Source organism: Cervus canadensis, chromosome 11 (genome assembly GCF_019320065.1).
Source record: "Cervus canadensis isolate Bull #8, Minnesota chromosome 11, ASM1932006v1, whole genome shotgun sequence".
Taxonomy (NCBI): domain Eukaryota; kingdom Metazoa; phylum Chordata; class Mammalia; order Artiodactyla; family Cervidae; genus Cervus; species Cervus canadensis.
Window position 1 is genome coordinate 33,270,173 of NC_057396.1, and position 27,697 is coordinate 33,297,869.

The 27,697-nt window shown below is 37.8% G+C and overlaps 1 protein-coding gene and 1 long non-coding RNA gene across 31 annotated transcripts in view; one reads left to right on the plus strand and one right to left on the minus strand.

Moving 5' to 3' along the window:
- Positions 1–27,697, plus strand: part of SOX6 (SRY-box transcription factor 6) — a 672,686-nt gene that overhangs the window by 611,750 nt on the left and 33,239 nt on the right. For all 30 annotated transcript variants that reach the window (XM_043481411.1, XM_043481400.1, XM_043481420.1 and 27 more), the window contains one exon: positions 14,231–14,339. In XM_043481411.1, coding sequence (XP_043337346.1) covers positions 14,231–14,339 — 109 coding nt within the window. The remainder of the gene's footprint in view (positions 1–14,230; positions 14,340–27,697) is intronic.
- Positions 165–27,314, minus strand: LOC122449610. Its single transcript, XR_006271983.1, has 3 exons — positions 27,241–27,314; positions 6,803–6,926; positions 165–574 (listed from the first exon to the last, which is right to left on the minus strand). It is a non-coding gene; the product is annotated as an uncharacterized LOC122449610 (long non-coding RNA).

The window sequence follows — 27,697 nt, forward strand, 5'->3', positions numbered from 1 at the left end:
TTAACTAAATTTTCAAAAATCTGCAAAACATACATTTCTAATAAAATATCATCTGTTATATTAATAGCATGCTGTTTACAACATCTATTCTTAGCATGTTAACCTCTTCATGGTTTTCACACATTTAATAAAAGATAACAATCTCATAGCAGTTTTCACCCATTTGTTCAAGACTTTAGCAAGAGTTCATTCCTGCAAGTATTTTACAAAGCAGTTTGCATGTTCCTGTTCTATAACTATTTGCAATATTCCCAAGTAACTCTTACACATGAGTTCAATAAAGAATTGGAAGCCCAGATGTTTGAAACGGATATAGTAGATACACTGTATTTTCAATACAGCTACTTTCCTTTTGTCCTCTCATCAACTTCACAGCATTGCACCCTGCCATTTTCAGTTCTCTTCTAATTAAACCTGGATGAGCATTTGGCGTGTATGTGTTCTCACTCATGCCCCTCTCAAATGCATCATGTGGAGGCATCCTATGTTACTGTTGCTGACTTGAGACATTCCAACGAGGAATTCTACTTCTTCAGACTGAACTGCAGCATTCTTTGCCTCTTCAGTTCACCTCCTGATAAGAGACATGATATGAGACGTGATTTGCCACTTCACATAGCAAATGACTAGAAATCTGTGTACACTCCCTTCTTAGACCGAGCCTCACTCATTTCTGTGTCTTTTTCTAGCACCATTAAGCTAAACCAGGCTCCTATTTGGTGTTGTAAATAACTGGAAAATATTAGGTAGGTACCAGTAAAAACTAAGAAAGTTCTTGAAATTGGTTTTAAAACTTAACTCTGTAATTTTCAAGAGCTGAAAGAAACGAGGAAAATTCTAATTTCATTTACAACAGCTTTAGGTTATTAAATTTTTTCTACTACACCTCTCTCCCTAAGCAGTTTTTCATTGTATAGCTAAAAATGACTTTTAATAACTTACATGTCTGGGTTTTTTTCCTCTTTGAAATATTTGCACCAATTCCTGAAAAATGCTGTGACATTATTAGAGAAAAGTTGTTACTGTATTTTTTTTAAGAGATAGAAGAGTATTACGGCTACATTTGGGAATTTTTAATTTGTATCTTATTTAGTCTGGTGTGCAATGTGACACCAGTTAATTGTATGTTACTTTGTAGTAACTACATGTTAACTCTGTTGGAAGTAATGGTAATTATACTGTAATTGATATCAGTTCTCCCACATCTTTGGAAAACCATACAATTAACACATATTGCCACAGTTGGGCACTATCTTTTGTCCTTTGTAATGCTACCATGTTGGAGTACTATTTAGAATAGAATCCTAAATATTTTCTTCTTCTTTAAACTCATTTTAAAAATTCCAATTTTAAAAAAATTTTCAAGAAATGAAGCATAGTTTCTAAATTTTAATTTTGCTTAATCTTGAAGAAAGCTTCTTTCACAAATAATCAGACTGTCTTGGGTTATTTTTATTCTTTATTTGACAAGATGTTTGTGTCTTCAGGGGACTTTATTAGTACTTTTTGTTTCCTAAAAGGGGATACTAATAGAATGTGCAAAATCTTGACGTTAAGGAGTTAGTTTTTTCTGAAAAGAGGCCCTCTTCTTACCAGCAATCTTTGTATTTATGTTACTTTGCATTCAAACAAAAATGGATGTATTCTGTGCTAGTGCCACCGTGATGAATATCAAACTAGAGACATATTCATGCCAAATTTAGATGAAACATTTTCCTTTGATTTTACTTTCCCCTTTGCCTTTCCCTTCCTTGAGGTCCCTTCCCTTTATCACTTTTGCATGGTGGAGATGGAATTTCAGAAATAGCAAATAAATGCTTTCTGGCTAAGTGTGACCATGGTTTGGTAGGTTTGTTTGACAAATGGATTATCTTTTGAGTGATTTTGTTGAGAATATGAATAATTGCTCAATATTTTTTTATGACATGCAAAGTGATTTTACTAATGTGTATTCCAGTGTGGGTCTCAGGAGTAAAAGAGCTGAGTATCATAGAATTATAAGATTTCAGAGCTGGAAGAAACCATACAGATAAGTTGGTTCAGCTCCCTCATTTTACAGGTAAATTAACCAGGAGCTAGTCTAGTTTGTAAAGAGCACTTGCAATGCACAATAGTTCAGTGGAAGCAACAGGAGACTGGGAGTCTGTAGGCTACGTGGTGTGAGGCTAAGAGGTGTGTCCTGGATCTGTTACCTGTCAGCTGCAGGATTTGGGGTAAGCATTCTCTGCTTCTTGGGCTCTGTGCTCTCTGCACGAAGAGGTCTTTACATTATATTTCCTTCCAGCACTAAAGCTTTTCCATACCCCCTATTTTTCTTTTTAAGATATGTGTTATTTTTGTAGAACACATATTTCTTTAAATTATAGGAAAACCTCTTAAGAAATGTGATATATTTATATATCTCATAAATCAAAACAAATACATGGTGGTAATACCTTACATTTTTCCATTTTTTGTGTTTATGTTTCTGAGGGAAAATTTTTTAAATTGATCAGTTTGTGAGCTAAAATTGAAATAGAAGGTATATTTTTGAAGAAAATATTCTTTCTTGGTTTATATAGCTTTGATGTCTTTAACTTGAATAAACTGTACCTGTGTTTCCACAAACAATTTTAAAAAGTACACATTGTAAATTGAGTAGGTATCTGAAATCAAGACCTAGATTTGAAGAAATAAAATTCCCAAGATAATTTTCTGGACAAAGACATTTGCTTAGCTAGTCATTCATTTCATTGTGATACTCTTTATTCATGTGACAAATGTTAGTACAATAAATTCTCACTGGTGGTTTAAGTGGAGATAAAATTCTCCAGTTTTTAAATCATGTATTTGATTTTAATAGAAGTTTGTATGATTTTACAATGGAACTTTTTGTGAACTTGTTACTGAAACAAATAGTTAATCAGAGAATATTCAGGAAAAAATATGTATCATGTTCTGTATAGGAATAAAAAGTTGGAAACCACATATAAGTGGAGTTGGGCTACCACACAACTGGATTTGCTTAAATCTGAACACTTTATAACTCTACTTGGGAGTTGCAAACTTATAAATAACCTTGCAATTGGTTAAAACCATATTAGAACCATATGAATGAGACAGAAAGCATAGGCACTATAATCCTGATGAAACTAATTTAACTCAGTGGCTCCCAAGCCTAAAACGGTCTCATGTCTTCAGAGTTAATGCTACTTTGTCATCTATCATCTGATGATCAGTGACAAGAGTCTAAGTGTATGTTACAGGAGATATACAGGATACTGTCCTTGCCAGGGGTGTGGAGAGAGAACTTGCTTAGCTTGGTTACTCTTCAAATCCTGAGGGGAATTTGCATACATCATTTGAGAATGTTTTTGAAAGCTCCATAAAACATATCCACAAGAAGTTCTGCAGACACTAGCCCATTTCAGCAGGCATGTGCTACATGCTTCTGTGCTCATAGGATACAATCCTAGCTGGAGATAGAGAGAATCAAGAGCTGCTTTCCCTCCTCCAAGGAACTTACTGTCCAGTGGCATGTATGAGCCTCCTGACAGGTGACCTGAACTTGGTCAGTCTTTACTGATTCTGTGTCTTGCCTCAAGTATGAGTTTCTGGAGTTTTGAAAACTTTTCTCCCTTTAGGGGAGAACTTTCACTTTTGATGAATTCTAGCTAGCCAGCTCTAGCTGTCAAAAGATAGAATCACTATTAGATCCTAATGGCAAAAACTTCCAGAGAATTGTTTCTGAGGCTAGTAGGATCTCATGTCTAAAACTGGTTGCCTTGTTACTTTGATACAAGAGGCAGATGTTGCTACTGTATTATTTCTAGTTTGCTGGGGCTTCCATAACAAAATACCACAGATTGGGTGGCTCAAACCACAGATATTTTTCCCTAACAATTCTGGAGTCTAGGAGTCCAAGATCAAGACTCTGGAAGAATTGTTTTCTCCTGAGGTCTCTCTCCTTTGCTTGCAGATGGCCGTCTTCTCACCGTGTCCTCACATGGTCTTTCCTCTGTGATCACACATCTCTGGTGTCTTTCTCTATATCCTAATCTACACCTTTTATAGGGACACTAATCAAATGGGATTAGGCTCACTCTAATGGCCTCATTTCGGAGAAGGCAATGGCACCCCACTCCAGTACTCTTGCCTGGAAAATCCCATGGATGGAGGAGCCTGGTGGGCTGCAGTCCATGGGGTCGTGAAGAGTCGGACATGACTGAGTGACTTCACTTTCACTTTTCACTTTCGTGCATTGGAGAAGGAAATGGCAACCCACTCCAGTGTTCTTGTCTGGAGAATCCCAGGGACAGGGGAGCCTCGTGGGCTGCCGTCTATGGGGTCGCACAGAGTCAGACACGACTGCAGTGACTTAGCAGCAATGGCCTCATTTTAATTTAATTACCTCTTTAAAGCCCCTATCTCTAAACATGGGTCACATTCTGAGGTACTTGGGGTTAAGGCTTCAACACATGAATTTTAAGAGAACACAGTTCAGCCCTTAGCCATCTTTGCTTAGCTTGGCCATTCCCAAACTCTTGTGAAATTATTTTTCTTTTATGATTAGAATACCTAAAGAACCCCCTTGGTCAAATTCTTTATGTCTTTCTTTATGTAGCTTCATTTGGATTATCTTCCCTAGAGGTTTTCTTGTTTCTCTAGAAGATTTAAACTGAAATTAGTATGATTTTTGCTTAACGGTTTATTCTATTGTATTCTCATAAAAGTATTGACGTTATGAATTAACTCCAAGAATGAATTGCTAATGATGGATTGCTCAGAAATGGAAGACTGTGAGAAGAATGTTTGGAAATGGTTGTTACTGAGATTTTAGGGAAGATTTTTGCAGAGCCCTTTTGAATAGTAATAGCTAGGCAGATTTCCTATATTTCAGCAGTAAGCCTGCCCTGACCAGATCACTGGATTGTTCAACTGACTTACATATCTTCCCTTGTATTTATGTACCTTTTAATCATCTCTCTCTCACTATTTTCAAAAAAGATCTGAAAATAATTTAATTTTAAAGTAAAATAAAAATGAAAAATGAGAAACAATTTAGCATTATTAGGATTTAGCAACCAACCAAAGTGCCTAGTATGTGCCAACATCATGAGAGGCTCTGAGGCTATAGTTAATAAGATATGGACACCACATCTTAAGAAGTATGCTGGGAAAACATGTAAACAGACATATAAACCAATAATTATAATGCATTTTTCTATAAACATGGTGTGGTGATGGAACAAAATAGGAGAGCTGGTAGAAGGCAGTCAACGAAGGATTTTATCCAGAAGAAATGCTTTAATTAGGCCTAGAGTAGACTAATTATGATGTCATCCATAAAGGAAGGGCATTCTGTTAATAGAAGAGGGAATGGTATATGCAAATATACAAGGGCAAAAAATATCGTAGCTTATTTAGGAAACTCCAAGAAATTCTGTCTTCTTGGAACAGAGGCAATAAACCAGAATGAGAAAGACATAAATCTGGTGAGGGGAGCAGCAGCCAGAGCACGTAAGGGTGAATGAGCCATGCAGAGAAGTTTGGTTCTCCTCGTGTAGATAGATGGCTTCCCTGGAGGCTCAGATGGTAAAGGATCTGCCTGCAATGCAGGAGACGTGGGTTTGACCCCTGGGTTGGGAATCTCCCCTGGAGAAGGGAATGGTTACCCACTCCAGTATTCTTTCCTGGAGAATTCCATGGACAGAGGATACAATCCATGGGGTCACAGAGTCAGACAAGACTGAATGACTAACACAGCAAAAACATAGCGTGTGGATAATGGGGAGTATTTGCAGGCTTATAAATAGAGGGAAAGAAGATCCAGGTACTACATAGTTCCTAAGGCTAAAATTTAGATTTAATTCTGAGATGCTTAGCAACCAAGACAAAAATGAAAGCATCTTTGGTTTTGTGGCTGTGTTGTTGACACAGGAGCATGGCTATCGGCCTCTAGATCAGGACACCATCTTCATTAGTGTTTAGCTTTGAAACATTTAGCAAACACTAATACTATATTTAACAGAAGTGGATATTTTATGAGCTGCTTTATATTTGCAAAGCACTCACATGTATAATCTCTTATTTAATCATCACAACCCTGCAGCATGTGCATTTTCTATTCCATTTTACAAATGAGGAAACTGGCTCAGAGATATCACATAGTAATTAAGTTGTAGAGTTATTATTCTAAATTCACCTCAGCCCAAATACCTATCTAAATTTTGGTTAAGTGACTTAAAATATAAAAAATTCCTTTTGAGCCTCTTCTCTTGCAAAACTGACAGCAATAATAATATTTTTCCTTGTAGTATCAGTGGGAGCATAAAAGGAAATACTCATTGCAAAGAGCCTTGCACTTAGTACATGGTCAATAAGTGACACCCTTTCCTACTTCCACCCCAATCATATCCTAGAGAAGCAAACATGGTTGGAAAACTTAGGACTTAAATTATTCATGATTCCTAGCACAGCTTTGGTGTTAAGAGTATATTAAAAAGTAAAGAAATTAATAGTTTTAGCTGACAAAATGGTATTTAACAATGAGGTTCATTACCTCACTTCTAACAGCCAGAGTCTTTTTTTTATTGTGATAACTGACTCTGGGACCATCAAAATAACCCTGTGAAAGTAAATCCCACTGGCTCCAAAATAACTCTTTCCAAAAAAAGAATCACCTTTTTGAAAGTACATGTGGTTACTTTCTAAAATAAAGCTTTCATTTTCAGTCCTTCCTTAAATTACTACATTTTAATAAAGGATGTAAAATAAATACTAATAAAGTGATTGCTTTTCAAGTCAATAAAAAGGAAATTACCTGTGTGCTTAAGTAGTGTGTCTTGAGAATCACATCATGGCCAGATATGTCCAGAGCTGGGAATTAGAGCAAGTCTTTCAGAGTAAGGCACAGACTTTCTCTCAACATTATACTTAGCATTGTCCTGTTTAAAAACAAACAGAAGACTTTTTAAATTTTCAAATGTATACTGTTTTTTAAGCCACACACTTGTGGTGGATATTATGCTCTTTTGCCAGTGTTTTGTAAAGATTTTGCAAAGATGTATGTGTTAAGCTGCAGAAATTCCAAGTCAGACTCAAAAACCTCTTTTTCATATTGTTGTATAATTAAATTGTATTTTTCTAGTGTATTCTTCTAAAATGGCTCACTTCCCTCTTTTACAAAATATTTATGGCATTTTTCTGTATTTCCTTGTTTTGATGATTACTGCCCAAAGAGACATCATTAATACAATGTGGAGGGTTGAACCTAAACATCTCTTACACAAACTTGAACTATTATAAAATTGGTTCTTCTTGTTCTTTTTGAACACACTTGTACAAAGTGTTTTTGATTTATGTGGATTAATCAATTCTGTGGGCTTGCAAAAACCTGCAAATGTTTACGGACACTAACACTAAATGTTATATAAGATGTATCAAAAAGGTAAGGTGCAAGACAGTCCCTGGCTTGAAAAATCTTTTGATGCTTTTGGGGAAGAGTTGGAGGTACACATGATCCAAAGCTCAATTCTTTAATATAGCATGTAACTAGGAGCTAATTATATAGGGAAGGCTAGGTATTTTTGTGTATCAGAGAGTAGACAGATCAGAGAGGTTATAGAGTTTATGAAGAAATTGGGCTTTGCAGGCTGAGGGATCAGTGCAAGAAGCTCTACAGAAGGAGAATCAACAAGCCTGGAAGATTAACTGGGCAGAGAGGGGCAAGAAAAGCAGTGAGACAAACAGTACTGACCAGTTGCTATTAATATAAACAGAGGATGGGAAGGGGAGTCATGTAAGGGGAAAACTCTTGCAGGGAAGTCTTTACTTTTGAAAAAGAGCTTTCCAGGATCAGACAGACACCAAAGCTTGGAGCTCAGATGAATGGGCAAACCCTTTTTGGGGGGCTAGTACTTATCAACTTAGACAGAGCGGAAACTTTAAGGAGAGATAATATCTCAGAATACTGTCGTGGCCTTCAGTTCAGTTCAGTCGCTCAGTTGTGTCTGACTCTTTATGACCCCATGGACTGCAGACACCAGGCCTCCCTGTCCATCACCAACTCCCGGAGCTTGCTCAAACTCATGTCCATAGTGTCAGTGATGCCATCCAACCATCTCATCCTTTGTCGTCCCCTTCTCCTCCTGCCTTCAATCTTTCCCAGCATCAGGGTCATTTCAAATGAGTCAGTTCTTTGCATTAAGTGGCCAAAGTATCGGAGTTTCAGCTTCAGCATCAGTCCTTCCAATGAATATTCAATTGATTTCCTTAGGATGGACTGGTTGGATCTCCTTGCAGTCCAAGGGACTCTCAAGAGTCTTCTCCAACACCACAGTTCAAAAGCATCAATTCTTCAGCGCTCAGCTTTCTTTGTGGTCCAACTCTCACATCCATACATGACCACTGGGAAAACCATAGTTTTGACTAGGCAGACCTTCGTTGGCAAAGTAATGCCTCTGTTTTTTAATATGCTGTCTAGGTTTGTCATAGCTTTTCTGCCAAGGAGTACGCGTCTTTTAATTTCATGGCTGCAATCACCATCTGCAGTGATTTTGGAGCTCCCCAAAATAAAGTCTATCACTATTTCCATTGTTTCCCCATCTATTTGCCAGGAAGTAATGGGACCAGATGCCATGATCTTAGTTTTCTGAATGTTGAGTTCTAAGCCAACTTTTTCACTCTCCTCTTTCACTTTCATCAAGAGGCTCTTTAGTTCTTCTTAGCTTTCTGCCATAAGGGTGGTGTCATCTGCATATCTGAAGTTATTGATATTTCTCCCAGAAATCTTGATTCCAGCTTGTGCTTCATCCAACCCAACATTTCTCATGATGTACTCTGCATATAAGTTAAATAAGCAGGAAAATAAACAGCCTTGATGTACTCCTTTTCCTATTTGGAACCAGTCTGTTGTTCCACGTCCAGTTCTAACTGTTGCTTCTTGACCTGCATACAGATTTCTCAGGAGGCAGGTCAGGAGGTATCTCCATATCTTTAAGAATTTTCCACACTTTTTTGTTATCCACACAGTCAAAGACTTTGGCGTAGTCAATAAAGCAGAAGTAGATGTTTTTCTGGAACTCTCCAGCTTTTTCGATGATCTGATGGATTTTGGCAATTTGATCTCTGGTTCTTCTGCCTTTTCTAAATCCAGCTTGAACATCTGGAAGTTCACAGTTCACATACTGTTGAAGCCTGACTTGGAGAATTTTGAGCATTACTTTGCTAGTCTGTGAGATGAATGCAATTATTCAGTAGTTTGAGCATTCTTTGGCATTGCCTTTCTTTGGGATTGGAATGAAAACAGTGGCCACTGCTGAGTTTTTGAAATTTACTGGCATATTAAGTGTGCTTTCACAGCATCAGGCTTTAGAGAATTTCTATTTATAATGCATGTATTCGTTATTTCTCTTAGAAAACTGCTTCAGGAGTATGCAGAAAGATGGCTAGTAACACTGTAGTATTAATTTTCTCTGCAAAAGTCCTTATTATCACAAATTTGAATGGTTTTAAAGATTCTTTAGTATTTAAATATTTATTTTAAGATATGTCAGCAAAATTTTTATTAAAAAATATTCATACAAAAATCCCTATGTAAGAGATTGGTTCTAAATTTGTGAGTACATGAGCATAGAATTTTCTGTTTGCTGTCTTCTAAATACAGAAGTATAATATATATATAATGTGCATGTATTATTATAAAATATTTGTATAAAATATATATATACAAATATTCTATGAACAGAGCATCTAAGGGCTAGTGTAAAGTATACTAATTATAATGTAACTTACATGTGAAAGTAACATGATATTATTTTTTACCCATTTTATCTGCAGTGTTAAGTAATGGCCTCTTAGGTGTGTGTTCTGTGCCTGTTATGGATGAGCTTGTATTCAGATATTCTTTGTAAAAGACCTTTGAATACAGCTTGGTAAAGTGCCTCTCATTTCAACCATTGGAATAAAATGCATCACATCATTGTCCAGCCATGTCTGCCTGTCAAATGAAATATTATTTGTAAGGCAACAAACAAAAAGCCTCTCTCAGCATGTGCAGTTTTACACTTTGGTTTGTGGAAAGGAGGACTGTGTTGAAATCATTTGAGGTGTGGTACATGGTGGTCAGTCTCAGAAATCCAGTGGGAGGGTGCCCAGTACACCATTACCTTTCACGTGTTGTTTTTCAGGAGATGGCTGAAATCAGTCATCTTGCATATGGTTTGAAAAAGGCTTGTCTCGCTGGCAAGCAAACTGTTATTTAAGTATACAATCCACTCTACTACTGAAACAGTTTTGCCAAACTTATCCAAGTATTCTCACATGCTTAAAGATGGTATAAATATCATTTATTGCTAGCAGTTTTCTTCAGACTATATGGAATGTCTTCCTGCTGCCTGATCTAAGTGTCCCAGTTTACATTATGGCCTTTACTGCCTCTGTTTGATGGAGTGATCAGTAAAAATTTAATGACACTATAAAATAATAAAAATGTCATTAATTTACCACGGATCTTGGATGCAGTGGTTGTAAAGTTACATTAATAAACAGAATATTTTTTACAACAAAAAGCATTGTTACGTGGGAACGTATAAATAACACACATAAATTTAAGAGCAATTTTACTGTTAGCACACACATTATTATGGAATAGCCAATAAGTGTATAAAACATAGTATATAAAATTTTATTAAAATATACTGTGCACATCAAAAATTCAGCTTTTATCTAAGTGCAAAGAAAAGCCATTATTGTGTGCTTACTGTTTCATTGCTGTTCTTTCCCCATATCACAATTTTACATTTGTTGCCAGTAAGAGGAAGTTGATTTTTTTTTCCCCTAGATGAAAACAAACCTCTTATTTTTTAGCTACCCCAAATTCATTCTCTCTCTCCACCGATGCAAAGACAGAATTGATCAATCTTGCTATGGTAGGAAGGGAAAAGTTGCTAATTTAATGCAAAGTTAAAAATAATGCCTGAGGAGTTGAATGGTTTGTTCAGTGACTCTAGAAATAAGGGATAATAATGCAGCAGTCTATCTGTCATCAGTGAGGCTGCCCCGTCATTGACTCTGATAATATGTGAAGATGATGGATGCTACCGTCTTGTGGCTTGTAACATTTAACATTCATCAGCTCTCACTAAAGGGGGCTTTATCATTTAAATATCTTTATTTAATATGCAACATCTACCTCATACATCATAATTTCAAAGCACTTAGAGAGCCAACAGTCCTACAACACAGCAGAGCTGACTTTAATTTTTTTCAATAACTTTTATGTTGCCTGCATGTTTGTGACTGACAATGCATAAGTAAGTGTCTGATCATATCGCTGCATGTAAAATGCACATTTCACTGTCATCATGAAGACTGGGGATTTTTCCTGCCTGGGGGGTTGAGATTAAAATTAGCATTGAGGTGTTTTGTTTATATTCCAGAATATCTACTTGGGAACCACATACCTCATGGAAACTAGTTCAAGTGCATGGAAAACTTAGAGTTAAGAGCTTGCCAGCCATCGTCTGTATTTCCATATGGGGACATACCCATTGGTTCTTAATGGCCAGAAGTTGAGGGCCTCTTGGAGCTAAAGAATCTTTAAACTTCTCTCTGTGCCCATGTCCACATCCTGTATTTACTAGGCTCATGTTCAACCTCACTGGTAAAATCTTTGCTTAGCTCAGCTGCCCTGAGCTAACTTGTAGACATCAGACCCTCTTATCTTATGGTTATGTGGCTGGCAAATAAATATTCTGAGCTATTCTTTGAAGAAAAGAAGGAAATCTTCTGGGAGACTAGGTAGAAATTTATATGAAAGGGCATGGCTTTGCAGGGTCCTTCTTTAATCTCAAACACAAATGCTTAATATTACCAAATATAAAATGCAGCCCACTGCCCAAAACAATTTTTATCATTGATTTATTTTCTGCCTATTTAACAAGCATTTCATGGGATATTCTTCCTTGACTTCTACTCTGTCAAAATATTGATATTTTATAAGGAAACTATCTCTGCTGTAGATTTTTTTTTCAATGAAGTCAGAAAAATGTATGACTTCAAAGACACTGAGAATGTGTTGCTGAATGTTCTGAATGTTTTTTGTTATGATTAAAAACAAGCTGATACTACTGAATTGTGAGTGCACTTCATTTTTTATAAAAGAAAAGATATTATCATCATGTAAGCTTTGTTGTCTTAGGATTTTACAAACCATGGCATGTAATTTTCCCTCTTCTCCTTCCTTGTCAAAATATTGATATTCTTTCAGGAACTTTATTATTTTATTTTTTTTACTGAGAATATTTTCCGGTAAAATCAAAGAGAATGAATGACTAGAAAGATACTTGAAATATGCATATTGATAGGTAGCATGATCTGTTGATTTTCAGAGAAAGTTGCTTTTCCCCCCATGAAAATACAGCTAAAGGTTGTTCTTCCAAGAAGATTGCAGGTGTCACATCAAAACTCCTTTTGCATTTAACGTAGGGAAAGCATTCACATGCAAATATTTGAAATGCGAAACAATGTGATAAAACAAAGGTTGACTATTTTGCTGTCCCTGGTACTCCTCATCTTCACTTTCTTTTGCTTCACATCATGACAACCAAAAGTGCTACTCAGTAATCAAAACTGGCTGATTAAAAGCAGCTGTCCTCCCTGCAACAATGTGTGCAACTCCCGCACGGCTTGGCTTGCGGTTGCTTTTTGTTGTGGCCTCTGCATCTGGATAATTTGTTCTTGTGCAGCAGTGTTGTCACATAAGATGATATTGGGGAACCATACTTAATTTACTTTTTATTTTCACTTTTTTTTTTTTTTAATAAGTGTCATGTTTCAGAGGTTTCCCCACATACTGCTTTTGTTAACTAGTTAGTATTACCCAGTTGGGGAAATTCATGATTATAATTTTGTTGCCATCTTTCATAGAAATGGTGCTAGATTAAAGCAAGGTTTATACTGTATTTTCTTCCAACACAGATTTCAACATTACATGATGAAGGGGAACTGGAAGACTTCCTGCACAATTTGACTGATGGGAATTAATTATAGAAATATAATGATATTCAAAAATAATCATATTAGAAAGCACAAATGTAGTGAGGCTGTACAAATGAGGCACAGCCTCTATCAAGTAATTGTATGTTTGCTCTTTAAGAATATTTCCAAGTTTCTAAACATCTTACAGAAGAGAACACTCAGAGTGTTTCCATCTAATGCCGAACATGCTCAGTACAGAACTAGGTCATTGAACAATAGACTGAACAGCAATCGGCACTCTACTGCTGCATAATGCATTAAGTATAACATGCAGAAACCATTCCCGGAGCTGGAAGCTGCTATTTCATGTCTGTAAATTCAAGCTGACATGACATTTAATATTGTTTCATAGTAATGAACAACAAGGTTTCATTCATTCATAAGCACAACACAAAGCCAAGTTTGAGTCTGGAGAGAAACAAGGAGGGGAGAAGGAGACACGTGCTGTTTTTCTGCAGACAAGAACACCATGTTAAGGCTGGTCAATGAGCTCTCTGCTACTGATCCAGAGAGCAACAGAAGGAGAGTTCATGGTGATGCTTCAGACTACTGCGCCTAGAAGGACAGGTTAACAAGTAAAACACCTTTGGGTTTTCCTAGTATAATGGCGGAAGTGTTTAACTTTCCTGACTCAAGGGCTGGCCGGGAGTGATGTCCTGCTTCTCACTTACCAGGAAGTTACAGTTCAAACTCCTAAACAAAATATAGCATCAGTGCCGTCATCTAGTCTGCCTGCTTTGAAATATTTGTTTTTGAAATCTTCTTGCCTAAAATTCTGATTTGTATTTTTCCAGGAGTACCAAGGCAAGCTATGATCTCTAAATGGGAAAATTCCCCTCCCCATTGAATAATGGTATATTCTAATGGAAACTGCTCTTTCAGATTTTGTGCTTTTGGCTCACACCTTTCAGTTGCATTCCTTTTAGATTACTGGAACAAATCCAACAGAGAGAAGATGTGCAGTACAGCCCTGGCAGTTTTCCTGCCACAGATGTCCTTTCCTTAGAGCTACTATGGTTTAGGTGTTGTCAGCAGTGTTGGTTCCACAAACAGGCTTCAGTGGAATCTTCCTGAAAGATTTTCTGAGTTCCAGTTGGTCAGAAATGATGTTTGTAAATTCAAGTTTCATCCATTAAGCAAGATAGAAATTGGAAGGAAAAAGTGGCTGCTTTGGAAGCTAGAATAAGTCTCTGGTTATTCTTTCCTCTAGGAAAGAACGCGCTTTGAAAATTTGGGGCCCCAGTTAACAGGAAAGTCAAGTGAAGATGGAAAGCTGGGCCCAGGTGTCATCGATCTTACCCGGCCAGAAGATGCAGAGGGTGAGTGGCTTTTCTGTAGCTCTTTTCTGCGGCTCTGTGTCTCTAGAGGTGCGCCTGAATTAGATATAGGATCTTTATAGTCTTTCTTGGAAGTAACCAGATCAATTTTCTTGGCAAAACAGAAGAAATGTTAGTCTTCATTGTGAGTTACAGTTGAGGAATTTGAAATTCAACTAGATCCTGTTACTGAACACATAGCAAAAAGAACTTTCTACATTCCACTGAACAACAAAATTCTGTCTTTCAACCACCTCAAGACATCCTTATTTATTTTTTTTTTTTTTAGGGACAAACTTACAAAGAAGGATTTTTTTTTTTAACCCCCGTACAAGTGATTCCCAGGTGCAATCAAACCCTTCTGGAAACTAAATGATAGTATGAAGCAGATCTGGTGTAAAATTAATAATTGCTTGGGCAAGGCCCAGCCTGTGTCTGGATACTAACCGTTACAAAGTCTTTTGAAAGTCTGGATGATAAAGACCAGCTTTACTATCAGTGTGTTTACCCCCAGCAGTATCAATGCCTGTCCGCTCCTCTTTCCTTTTTGTTTGTTTGTTTCAAATGCACAAGCAGCGAATCAGCAGAAATTGCTCCCCAGAGGCTGGGTACAATTTATGAGTTAGGTCAGCACTTCAGTAGTAATGTTGCCTGGTTATTTACTGTGTCATCACAGAGTAGGGACTGGTTTTCCCTTTAGCTGTGCCTTTGGCAGAATCCCTCCCACCAGTCAGGGAAGATTAATTTGTTCTCTTCAAAGTAACACAATACTTCACCCATCTTGGGTCCCAGCTAAAGTCCTTTAGCTTGAGGGGAAGAATCTTACTGTTATCCCTTTTACTGGTATGATTTCTTCCAGGACCCTAATCCCTTGAAAATGTATAAAGACTTTTCATAGCAGCATCTGAACTAGGCATGGCTTTTAGTGATGGTTGGATGTAGATGTTTAGTTGATGTAGAGATACAGGTCCCTCCTGCCCCGTAAGGACTAAGGTTGTGTGGTTTAGGGAGTCAGTTATTCAGGTGTGGCCCATCTCAGTTTTGTTGGAAGATGGTACTGTAGAGTACCTAATTTTTGACCAGACACAAAGAAATAATACTTTCAGTCACTTTGGAGTATTAGTCTGTTCTTTTTTTTTTTTTTGGTAGACTAGGAGTTAGAGAATTCTACCACCTTATCCTTGTTCTGAGTTTTCTTAATGTCATTCATCTTTCTTCACTTAGTGTCTTAACCGTGTGGTTGGTCAGTTGGTCGGTTGTGTCCAACTCTTTATGACCCCGTGGACTGCAGCATACCTGGTGTCCCTTCTTAACGGTACAATAGGTATAAAGTCATTTGCCTCTCAGTAATGCTAATAATCTAATTGATGATATCATATGCTTGGTAAGTTAAAAATCAGTCAGAGTTATTAACCATTATGAAAAGAAAAAATAAAAGGCCTAACTCTAGAGAAACATATTATATAGAAGCTTCTTTGGAACTTCCATTCAGTTCAAACACAGATTGTTTGGATTCAAGCTAATTTCCTAATTACTATGCTTTTTTTAAGCAAACATTTATGAAGCATTTATATTCCAGAGAATGTGCTAAGCTTTTAACCCATATTTTCTCATTTAAATCATATACACCTATGTAAAGAAGGTATTTTTTCCCATTTTACAGATGAGAAGATTAAGGCTGAGAATAGTTAAGTAACTTGCCACAGGTCATGCAGGTTGTAAGGGCAGAGGTGAGAGTTAATCCTAGGCAGACTGACTCCAGAACCCAAGCCATTAAGTACTGTGCTATCCTGCACCCCTTGTACATACAGATACATAAGTGGTGCCTTCATTTTTCTGAACAAACTCCTTGTGACCTTCCTCAGTATGGCCCATTTCCTCTCCCCTAAATATAGCAAGTCATGCCATGCACCCGCTCTCGTGTTACTCTGTCACACATAACAGCAATGCCTGATGAGTGTAATAGTAGAAGGTCTGTAGTGGCCCAGGAGCTTAAGGAGCGTGTGAAAACCTCCCTTCAGAAGCTTGCCCAGAGTTGCCATTGAGACCTCGTGTGCTTTTGGGGGACTGTGAGTTCATGAATGGAGTCAAGTTACCTGCTCTAATACCGACAGAAGTGGAGCGCCTTTGTGAGGACTGCTGGGATGGGTAGCAGCCTTCTGCTGACTTCAGGATATTTCCTGGCATCTGTTCAAGCGTAAGCTGATTGCAAAGCCTGCTGGAGTTTCAGTTCATATTAAAGTCAGAGTAGATAACAGGTACACATAATACTTTCTCCACTTCGCTAGTAAGAAGGAACTGAAGTGAAAGAATATTAAAAAATGTATTCACTCTTTCATTCAATCTTGGTTTAAAAACAAACAAACATTTCTTGAGTGCCTGTTCTGTGTGCCAGTCCCTGAACTAGACACTGGATAAACCAAAGGAAGCAAAACAAATATGTTCCTGACCTCTTAGAACTTAAAGTATAGTGAAGGAAGATGGAAGATTAAAAGGGAAAAAAAATAGATAATAAGGCAGATATAATTATCACTGAGAAAAGTATGAAGAAGATCAAGACTTCTTTGTTCCCCACAGAGGTTCAGAGTGGAAGCTACTTAGGTAAGCTCCACTGGCAAGTGAGTTTTAAGCTCTGGCTCAGGATGTCATCCCTTCTTTGTCCACACATGATCTGGCTTTGAACAGTTGAGATATTTTTCCAGCTTTATTGAGATATAATTGACATATAACCTTGGTGCAAATTTAAGGTATAAACTGTGATGATTTGAAACATATATATATTGGGAAATGATTACCACAATGTTAGCACCTCTATACGTCACAAATTAGCTTTACTTGATGAGAAAATTAAAAAACTACTCTCTTAGCAATTTTCAAGTGTATAGGCAGTATTTTTAACTATAGTCACCCTGCCATATATCAGATCCCCAGAGCGTATTCATCTTACAACTGGAAGTTTATACTCTTTGACCAATATCTTTCCATATCCCCTTCCTCCTAGTTCCTGGAAATCACCATTCTGTTCTCTGCTTTTATGAGTTTAGCCTCTTTAGATTCCACGTATGTGTGAGATCATATAGCATTTATCTTTGTTGCTAGTGGCAGAGTTTTCTTTTTTTATGGATGAATAATATTTTTATCACATTCAAAAATATATATGTATAAAACAATCTCTTTATCCTTCATCCTCTCATGTATACTAAGGTTGTTTTCTATGTCTGTTTCTATGTCTGTTGTGAATAATGCATAATGGCAGTTTTAAGGGACTCTCCCCTTCCTCTGGGGCTTCGCTGGTGGCTCAGATGGTAAAGAATCTGCCTGCAGTGCTGGAGACCCAGCTTCGATCCCTGGGTTGGGAAGATCCCTTGGAGAAGGAAGTGGCTATTCACTCCAGTATTCTTGCCTGGGAAATCCCAATGGACAGAGCAGAGGAGCCTGGTGGGCTACCGTCCACGGGATTGCAAAGAGTCAGACACAACTGAGCAACTAACATCCCTTCCTCTGCTTTCAACCCATTCTCCTGTGTGGCATCTGAAGTGACTAAAGTCAGCCTGGCTTCAAAGGAAAGTGTCTGCCAGTTGTGAAAATGCCAATATCACTTAGTCAGCAATCTGTAGACCTGCTTCACAGCTTCGAGCATAGAAGCGGCAGGGAAAGGTCACCAAAAGAGGCAGCTGTGCACGTGTATTAACCGCTCATCAAAATCAAATGACAAAACTGTACGCCAAGAAAACAGAAATTAAAAATATAAAAGGCAAATGTCTTCAAAATTTTATTTTTAAAGTCCAGCTGTTATTTGGCTTGAATATGACAAGACAGCATTTCTTGTTCACCATGATATTTATAAAACTACAAATTCATAGTGCTGGGGGCTTAGGAAATGTGTTTAAGGTCTTGTTATACTTTGGAGCATTTGATGGCTTTGTTTGTATTGAACTCACAACATTCGTTAGCTCCTATGTAGGGCATGTAAGGAAGAAAGGACTCAATTAATTGAGTCTGTCACCATGCATTAAGAATGACAAACAGATGTTTAATTTTTTATGGACTTTTCATTTGGCATTTCCCCTCTCCTTGTTCTCCTTAGGCAAGAGTGCAGTTCTTATCCCAACCCTACTAATTTCAGGGTCTCAAAGTATAGTAGAAAGGGTTCTGGTCTGTTATTGGGAAATTTGGACTGAAGTCCTTTGCTAAATAGAGGCAAATAAGTGACTAATGCCTCTGGGCTTAACTTTATCTTTTAAAGGAGGTATGTTGGATTCCATTATCTCTAGCAGTGTTGCTATAGGTGTTGTGTCCTACTCTTTGCAACTCCATGGACTGTAGTCCACAAGGCTACATGTCCATGGGAATCTCAGAGGCAAGAATACTGGAGTAATGCCATGCCCTCCTCCAAGGGATCTTCCCAGCCCAGGGATCGAACCCACGTCTCTTATGTCTCCTCCATTGGCAGGGGAGTTCTCTACCACTAGCACCTCCTGAGAAGTCCTCCATTATTTCTAGGGTTCCCTCCAAATGCAAGATTGCTATTAGGGCCTTCATAAAATAGAACGTGTTTCATATAAGAAAGGTGATCAGTCCACAATAGCTTTCATTTAGTTTTTCTTTCCTTTTCTTCAGAGAAATAAAACAGGAGACCAATACCTTCCTGAATTGAATTTTTGAGTCCCTTGATCTTTTCTTTCTATTAATGAGATCTCTCTAGTAGTATTTCCCAGTTACTTTCACAGCTGGACGCTCCCTTTCTCTTTCCCTCTCTTCTCCTTCTCTTCCCCCAGCAACAATAGTGGTAGCTTGCCCTCTTTTTTTTTTTTTTAATGTATTCTTTCCATTCTGTTTCTTCTCTCTCACACACTTTTATTTTTTCTGTTTTTTTAAATAGCTTAGTTAAGAAAACATTCTTCTAACACTTCTTTTAATTCTCGAATTTAATTACTGTGTCCCAGTCGCAGAGGGAGGCCACACCTCATTTTGACGTGGGGCATAGTGGAATATGAGCTCTTAAAGGGATGAGCTCTGAGAGTGATTATCATTAGGAAGGCTTTTGGACCCTGGATTGGAACTGTAATGATGTGCTGTCCTCCATGTATTAAAAACTTGCATTGATTTGAATGGAAATGGATACGTGTACCAAGAATAGCCCCTTTTAGAAAACAGTTGCTCTCAGATTTGCTTAGAAAGGTTTTATAGATTTGTACTGAATTTGTGAATTGGATCCCAGCCAAGATGGCCTTAACCCTCTGAAAGCTTCATTTTTTGTGTGTGAACTTCTGATTGCTTCTACGTTTTAAATCTCAAGATAGCTTTATTTTTGTCAACCTAAGCTCTCTGTTTATAGACAAATAACAGGGACTGCAACTTTTCCTTTTTCCTTAAAAAATGCACCACTTAATGTGAATGTCTTCTCTTAAAAGTCCTGCTTACCCTTTGATCCACACTTTGGGAAATCTCGGAAGCTTTTCTCATTTCCTTTCTCTTCCCTGGCTCTTTACTCCTGGCAGAGAAGGAAGATTGACTTGATGATACAGGGCTCATCCAAGGCAGCAGAGGCAAACCAGAATATAATCTAGGGACGGATTTAAAGACTACATCTGCTTATACTTTGGAATGTAAGGGTCATTATTAGTTCAAGCCCACCAGATATAGTGCTTCACATCACAACACTTAGATTCTCAGAACTGGAATAAAGGAGAGACATGTAATCAGAGTGACAATTCCATCCAAGAAATCCCTTTCTATATCCCAGACAAGTAGTCATCTTACTTCTGTTCAAATGCCTTTAATAGTATAATGACAGAAAACCGACTACTTCTTGAGAAACTCATTCTAGTTCTAATTATTAATTCTTTGTTATTTGTCTTTGCTTTTTTACAACTTCTACTCATTGGTTCTAGTCTTACTTTTGGATTCCAACAAAATAAGGCTTACAGTTTCTCCACAAGACACTCCTTCAGGTATTTCCTAAAGGGTTAGGAAACTCAACTTCCATTTGTTCCATTCTAAGTAAGTCATGTTCTTTTCCTGAATTTTCTCATCTATAGTTGAAGAAGTTGGTCTAGGTAATTTCTAGTCTACAGTTCTTTAACTCTTTTTCCTACTACCATACAATTGAAATCATTCACCTTAAGTCAGCCAGAATGTAACAAGTGTAAAATAAGGACCACATAGTCTTTAATATAAGTGAAATTATCATTGACATATACCCGAGATGAGATGTCTTTGTCCAAGAAGGTATTTAAGTCCTAGACTGTATACCAGGAATAAAACATGGGGAATTATACATATTAAAGTTTTTAAAAAATCCAGGTAAATGAGAAGGGAGCACTAGCCAGAACCTTGCTGTGGACTTCCTGGTCTGGCCTTCCACGGGTTTCCAGGCATCTTAGAGAAATTAATAGGCAAAGAAGTCCATATGGAGCCAGCAGGCTGAGGTCTGAGGCCAGGATGTGTGGCCAGGGAGACCTAGGACATGGTGAAGACTAAGTAACAGCCACAAAGGCTGGGAGATAAGCAGAGTTCAAAAAGCCCTTGGCTCTGGACTAAGTCTGTGGTATGAGTATCACAAAAATGTATTTTACTGTGGATATAAACAGTTTTAGAGGATCCTGTGCACCAGTTTATATCAGCACTATATATAAAGTGCAGCTCTCTTAAACAAGCAAATAAACTTCTCTTAAAGAAATATATTTGCTGTGTCTTAAAAGCTCCCAAATAACTTTTAATGTTGGTAGAAAACAATTTCCATTGAACTCTCGAAGTGATGGATCGTCTTGATGGGACAAGAGAAGGAAATGTCAAGATTCTTGTATAACTCCATCCCCTAATACTCCATAAAGAGAACTCAACCTACCTCTCCGAGTTGCTTAAGCTGGAGAGCCCAATCAAAGACGCAGCATCCCCTTAGTGAGGATCTTAGCACGAAGAGCCGATTATTTTTCTTTGGGCTGCCTTTTTAAAGAAGCGTCATTCACACACACACACACACACACACACAGAGACACAATTATCTAGTTTTCTAGCTGAATATCCTCTGTTCTGGGGAAGAAATGCTTGTCTATGCCATTACTGAATCACACAGAAGTACCCCTGCCCCCCTATCTTGCTATAGCAATGGGGTGGCAAAAGATTTAATGCTATCTACCATGGAAATTAGACCCAGGACAAGAGCAGCAGCATATGTTCCCAATGGGATTGGGAAAGTGAGTCTATGCTTCCTCAGCAGTATGTACATCTGCTTCACATAAACCAGCATATTAGAGTAAACGCTGGCTGATAGAGGCTGCCTGCCAGGTCTGGACTATGTAGTGACTGGCTGTTAAAGTGTTCCCTGTTCCAGAATCCTCTTCTCTTGGCACCAAGAGCCGCTTAATTTCCCATCTGCTGGCTACAGAATTCAGCCCAACCTTAGCCTGGTGGACCTTGGGCTTCCTTGGCCTCCCCTGGTGTTTCGGATGGTAAAGAGTCTGCCTGCAATGCGGGAGACCAGGGTTGATCCCTGGGCTGGGAAGATCCCCTGGAGAAGAAAATGGCAACCCACTCCAGTATTCTTGCCTGGCAAATCCCATTGGATGGAGGAGCCTGACTGTAGTCCATGACATCACAGAGTCAGAAACAACTGAGTGACTTCACTTTAGGCTGGTGGAATTTAAAGAGCCTCAGGGCAATTGGTGTGCTCTTTAAGCTATCTCTGCTTAAGGTCAGGATTGAATTTGAGACCAAACTTTTTCTTTTTCTTTTTTTTGATTGATCCTTTCCTTCTTTTCAAATTCTGATAATTGTGCTTATCCCCAAAGTCCAATAACCACCCAGTTCTCTGGTTTTCTGTTACTGACTTGCCATCTTTTTTTCTTTAACCAAGAAGTTCTTATCTTTGAATATTTCCTTCTTGTAGATTCACTGTCTCATTTTACTCTGCTTGCCTATCACTGTTTGTTTACACATACTATCTCTTATTTCATAATCTTTAGAAGTGATACTCTGTAGACTTCTCAGGTGGCACAGTGGTAAAGAATCTGCCTGCCAGTGCAGCAGATGCAAGAGATGTGGGTTCAATTCCTGGATCAGGAAGATCCCCTGGAATAGGAAATGGCAACTTACTCCAGTGTTCTTGCCTGGAAAATTCCATGGATAGAGGAGCCTGGCAGGCTATAGTACATGGGGTTGCAAAGAGCTGGACACAACACAACTCTGTAGACTAAGCCACCAGTTCTACTAGCTCGGTCTTTGCAAACAGGATCTATCCCTGCTAAGAGTCCCCCAATCTTTAATTTTACCCACATGTTCAAATTATAATTTACTGATTGTCTCTTATGTGCACAGCACTGTTAGGGACATGGAGAGAAGGATTTTTGAAAGATGGACTGTACCGTATTCTTCAAGAGCTAGTAATGTAGCTAGGGTGATTATATTGGCATACACAGAAAGCAAAACAACCTAAAGTGCTGTGTGTTTAAATATATCATTAGATATAAATGATAAATTATTATTAAATAATAATTTAGATTAGATAAATTAGAGAAACAGAAAAGAGTGCTATTTAGAAGAGGAAGCTACAGTGCTTTGTTGATAGCAGTTATTCTGAAAGGCTTGATAGAAATAGAGCTGGAGATAAGCCTAGGTTTGGAAAAACAAAGAGAAAGAGAAGAATTTTCAGTTGAGGGAATGAATAATCCAAACAGACTCAGAAATGGTAAAGCACACGGACATTCATAATGAAGTTTCAGAAAGAAAGAGTCAATTCTCATCTCTGTGTTCTCCACCAAGCCCAATACAGAACTTTCCACATGTTTGTATTCAGTGAATATTTGTTGAATTGAATATGTTATAAAAAATAGTTGGGTTCCATAGAACTAGGGCCTTGAGTTCCACAGAACTAAGGCTGAGGAATTTGGGCTTTGCCACCAACTAAACAGGCGTTAACCTTTAGTTGTTTAAGATTGACTTCGATTACATATAGAGGTTGAAAATAATGGAAAAGCAGAAGTTAGGTTGATTTGGTGATCTGTTAGTCTCTTTATCTTTATTCCTCTGTTCTCATCATTTCAGAGGGGATATTCAGTGCTTATCTTTTCATATTACATCATGAGAGAGCTGAGTAGGTGTTAGGAGGATTTTTATTCAAGTCATATTAAAAATACATATTTTCCTCCTGGGTATAATACTCATTTACATATGATTTTTCTTTGTCTGCTGTGACTGTTCAGTGCTTTACAAATCAGTCTTATACTTTTGCCTCTCACTAGAGGAGAGTGATTTTTTTTTTTTTTTAGTTGTTTTTGTTCAGTGGATACTTACCCTTAGACATGATGTCCCAAATTAGGTCATGGTACCAGAGGGAAGAGATTGTGTAAGAACTCATCAGTATTTGTGCTATATTGTAGATTGTTACATTTAGGAATAGGATGTAAAAAGTAATTCTGAACTAAAACAATATCCCAAGTCTCAGCCCTGGAGAGAAGAATGTCATAAGCAATATATTCAATTATTTAAAATTTTTACTAAAAATAAAAATTACAGCTTACTGGTATATGTATATTTACTTTCATGGTAGAGAAATCACTTCATACTTCTTCAATATAAGCTCACTTTTCATTCAGCAGGTTGATCCTGCATGAGGACAAGATGGAAAAGGGTAACGGCAGCTACTCCACGCTGCAGAACCACAGAACAGCTAATAGAGGAGAAAGGGAAAACAATTGTCCACTGTCCATGAAGCGCCACTGCGCTTTCCTTATTACACAGGCAGTAGTCTTAATCCTTTGTTATTCTAGTGAGTCCATTATAAAAAGCTATAAATTCACAAGATAGTGGTTTGTTCTCCTCCCCTTTTTTTTTTTCCTAGCTTGAACTGAGCAGCATAGTTTGGCTACAGTTCCCACAAGTGGGAACTGGGGAGATGTAAGAGTTTCTTTTTGATTGTGTCTTATGCATATTCGATGTATTTTAGTTCTATATCAAGGACACTCTTGAAATATATTTTTAGCTCTGGGGCAGAAAAGAAGCTCCTCTAAGTAGTAAATTGCACTCGCCAGCTAAGACTTCATTTGGTAACTACCCTGAAGGACAGAACTGTGCAGTTTAGGAAATATCACCCAGGTATGAGGAAGGACTAGAAAGGGAACACCTGTGAGTTAAGCACCTGCTGTGTTCTTGGTACTAGAATAGACATTCTGCTACTTCTCTTGCCATTATTACTACTGCTGTTTCTAAGGGCATTTACTGTTTAATGAGTGGGTACTGTGTTCCAGTCACTGCTAAGAAATGTACATTCCTACTTAATGCTCAACAAAGACCCAGAAAAGCAGAAGATATTAGCTCTCTTTTATAAGGAGATGAAACTGTTGTCTGTTGTTCAGAGGTAGGAAATAATTTACCCAAGGTTACTTATTTAGGAAGGATCAAATTAAAATTCAAACCCAGATCTGTCTAGCTATATACTATCTGAGCTGTACTGACTCCCATTTCCTGTTGGTTTTCATTAAAAGTCAGAAAAATATAATGAGAAGTAGAAACTTGTGAAAGTATTTTTTTTTTTTTTAGTCTTTCAAACCACACAGATATTAAGTACATTTCAGATACTTTCACCAAATCTCAGGACAAAGAATTTTTGATAGACTACAAAATTCAGTTGGCTACCCAAAATCCTTGAGCCATCTCCTTCTAATACTATTTCCATATCCCCAACCTTAAAAAAAAATTGGTTTCTACTGTACCTATGATCTGCATCTCTTGTTCTAGTAAAAGGCAGATTTCCTGGGACAAATGAAATGAAAAGGAGACACCAATCAAATTAGTTTTGTTGACTTTTTAAGCTAAGTCTAGATGCTGTTGAAACAATTCAGCTGACCATTTTAGAAATGTATTTTGATGGCAAGTGTGAACCTTTGGGAGTAGTTACATTTCAGTTCACTGTTATTTTGCCATTTACTAACTGTGAGACTTGGGCAGTTTAACTTCTCTAACCTCAGATGTGGATTAGATGATCTTTAATATCCATCTCATGTTAAAAATTTCTAATTTTATGAACATGTTTTATCCATTTCATATTGACTCTGTCTAGGGAAGGTCCTGTCATGTGCCTGTTTGAATGTATGCTTCAGTTGTATTTACACAAACCCCATAGCTTTAGAATAGCTTTTAGATTTACTATATCAAAAAAGCTCAGGTTTGCCTTATCATCCTTTCAGGATTTCCCTGAAAGTGGGAGGCTGGGATTTCAGAATTGTACAGTGTGGAAAGTCAATAAAAGAAGATTAGAACCAATGATCTCTGAGTTCCAAACAACTGTGGGTTCATATTCCCAAGAAACCCATTTTTGATTTTACAGAGGGTTCAAGTAAGACAAAGTACTTAAGAGAATATAAGAAATATAGTGGGGTTTATACAAAATCTAATTTCAGAGATTCTTGGGTTCTAGTACAATGTGTAAACATCTGAATCTCACTCCAAAATTGTCACTGTTGAAGATGTCTGAAGCTCTCTGTTGTGACAACTGAGTACGTACCTTATGCCAGCTCTTGTCCCGGACCCTGAGGAAGCAGTTATGAGCAAGACACGGTGTAGTTCCTGCCCTTTTGAGGTGCATAGTCTAGTGAAGAAGGTGGGCCCGTGCAACTGGCAATTTGGATAAAATATAATAAATGTAAGATAGGCACAGGGTACTGTGGGAGCCTAAAATACTTAGCCCAACATAACAAACCAGATAAGACTGTCTGGGGAAGATGATCCCTGACATGAGTCAAAGAATGAGTTGATTGCAAAACAGACAGGAAATTCTAGGAAAAGGGAAAGCATGGGTTCCTAGCATAAAACAAGATGGTATATAGAGAACTAGAAGTGGTTTGGTATTATAAAGCAAAAAAAAAAAAAATTCAAGTAGCCAGAGATGGAACTGGAGCCATAGTGACATGGATGACATGAGCCAGGTCATTGAGAGCTTTGTGTACCATACCAAGGAGTTTAGACTTCATCTTTTGGGCATTAGGGAGCCATTGAAAACTTTAATATAGGAGTGCCCTGGTCAGAACTGCACTTGTGATGGATCACCCTGGCTGAAATTAGGAAGAGGTATTTAAGTGGGGCCTGGTAACTCAAAACTGGAAATAAAAATATCAGCTATAAAACTAGTATTTCAAGTAGTCCACAAGAAACAGTGAGGGCAAGGCAATCGAGGAAGTGATAAGGATGGAAATGAGCGGATGGGTTTAACAGTATCTTTGTTAACTAACTCTGAGATTTGCTTCATCTTGGTTTGTGCTTCTTAATTTCATGTAGAGTCTACGGTAATATATTGAGTTGGGTGAAGCCAGAAACTGCTGAGCAATATGAATTATTAAGTAAAGCCTTTTACCAGACTCTGTGTTCTCCAAGGGAATCTGCTTTAATCTGAGCCTGGTTCTCCTGAAAATTTAGGAAGCCAGAGCCTGTTATTGTCTCACTTCCTGCACAGTGGTCTCTGGTTCAGACTTAAAGAATGCCTTTTTGCCTGGGCTCAACAGCTTGTAAGCCTTCCTCCTGTGCATACAAATAGCAAATAGATAATAAGTAGAATATTTGAAGGTTCTCTGTTACCTTCAGGTCGTTAAAATAAAGAATCACATAAGTTATCTCAGTTGCCCTTGGATCCTGTAGTTGAAATAAAATAAAGGGCTCTGTTGAGCTGTCTGTGTAAAGCAAATATAACTTGAGAATTAAAAGGAAAAAGTAAACATGGGCACCAAAACTGAAAGCAGGAGACTCTTGGAAACACAGACTGGTACATCACTGGTTAGAATTTCCTTCATTTTGCAAAGCCACGAGCCACATGCATCAGCTCACCACAAAGTCATTAAGCCTTTTTAAGCTCAGATGAAAAACATTAACAAATACCACAAAAGGCTTTAGTATAGCCCCTTTGTTCACTCACATATGGCACTTTATAACTCCTGCGCCACTCTGGTCGTGGTGTTTGTTTAAGCTGCCTCCATCAGGCTGGTCCTGAAAGAACAAAAGACATCTTGAGCAACCCTAAGCAGGAAATGGGCTAATCTAAACATGGTTTGTGACACTTTAAGTAGAATAGAAAGGGGAGGGATTGATTAGTCATTAATGTCCAATTGGCTCCATATGGATGTTGCAATAATAAAGCCTTTTTTTCAGAGCAGTAGCAGAGTTATTGAATTAGAGGTTTATGTTTCCTCAGAGCTGACCTTAGGGAATTCCCTTTTGGTTCTTCTTGTTGATCTTTTAAAGAGAATGGAGTTTCCAATAGGAAAAAATAGAAGCCTTATCCACAATAATGCTTGCTCATAATGCTACAACCGAGAAGTGCATTAATTTAGCATATTTTTAATCTCTGCTATCATTTCAGTCCTTAGTGCTTT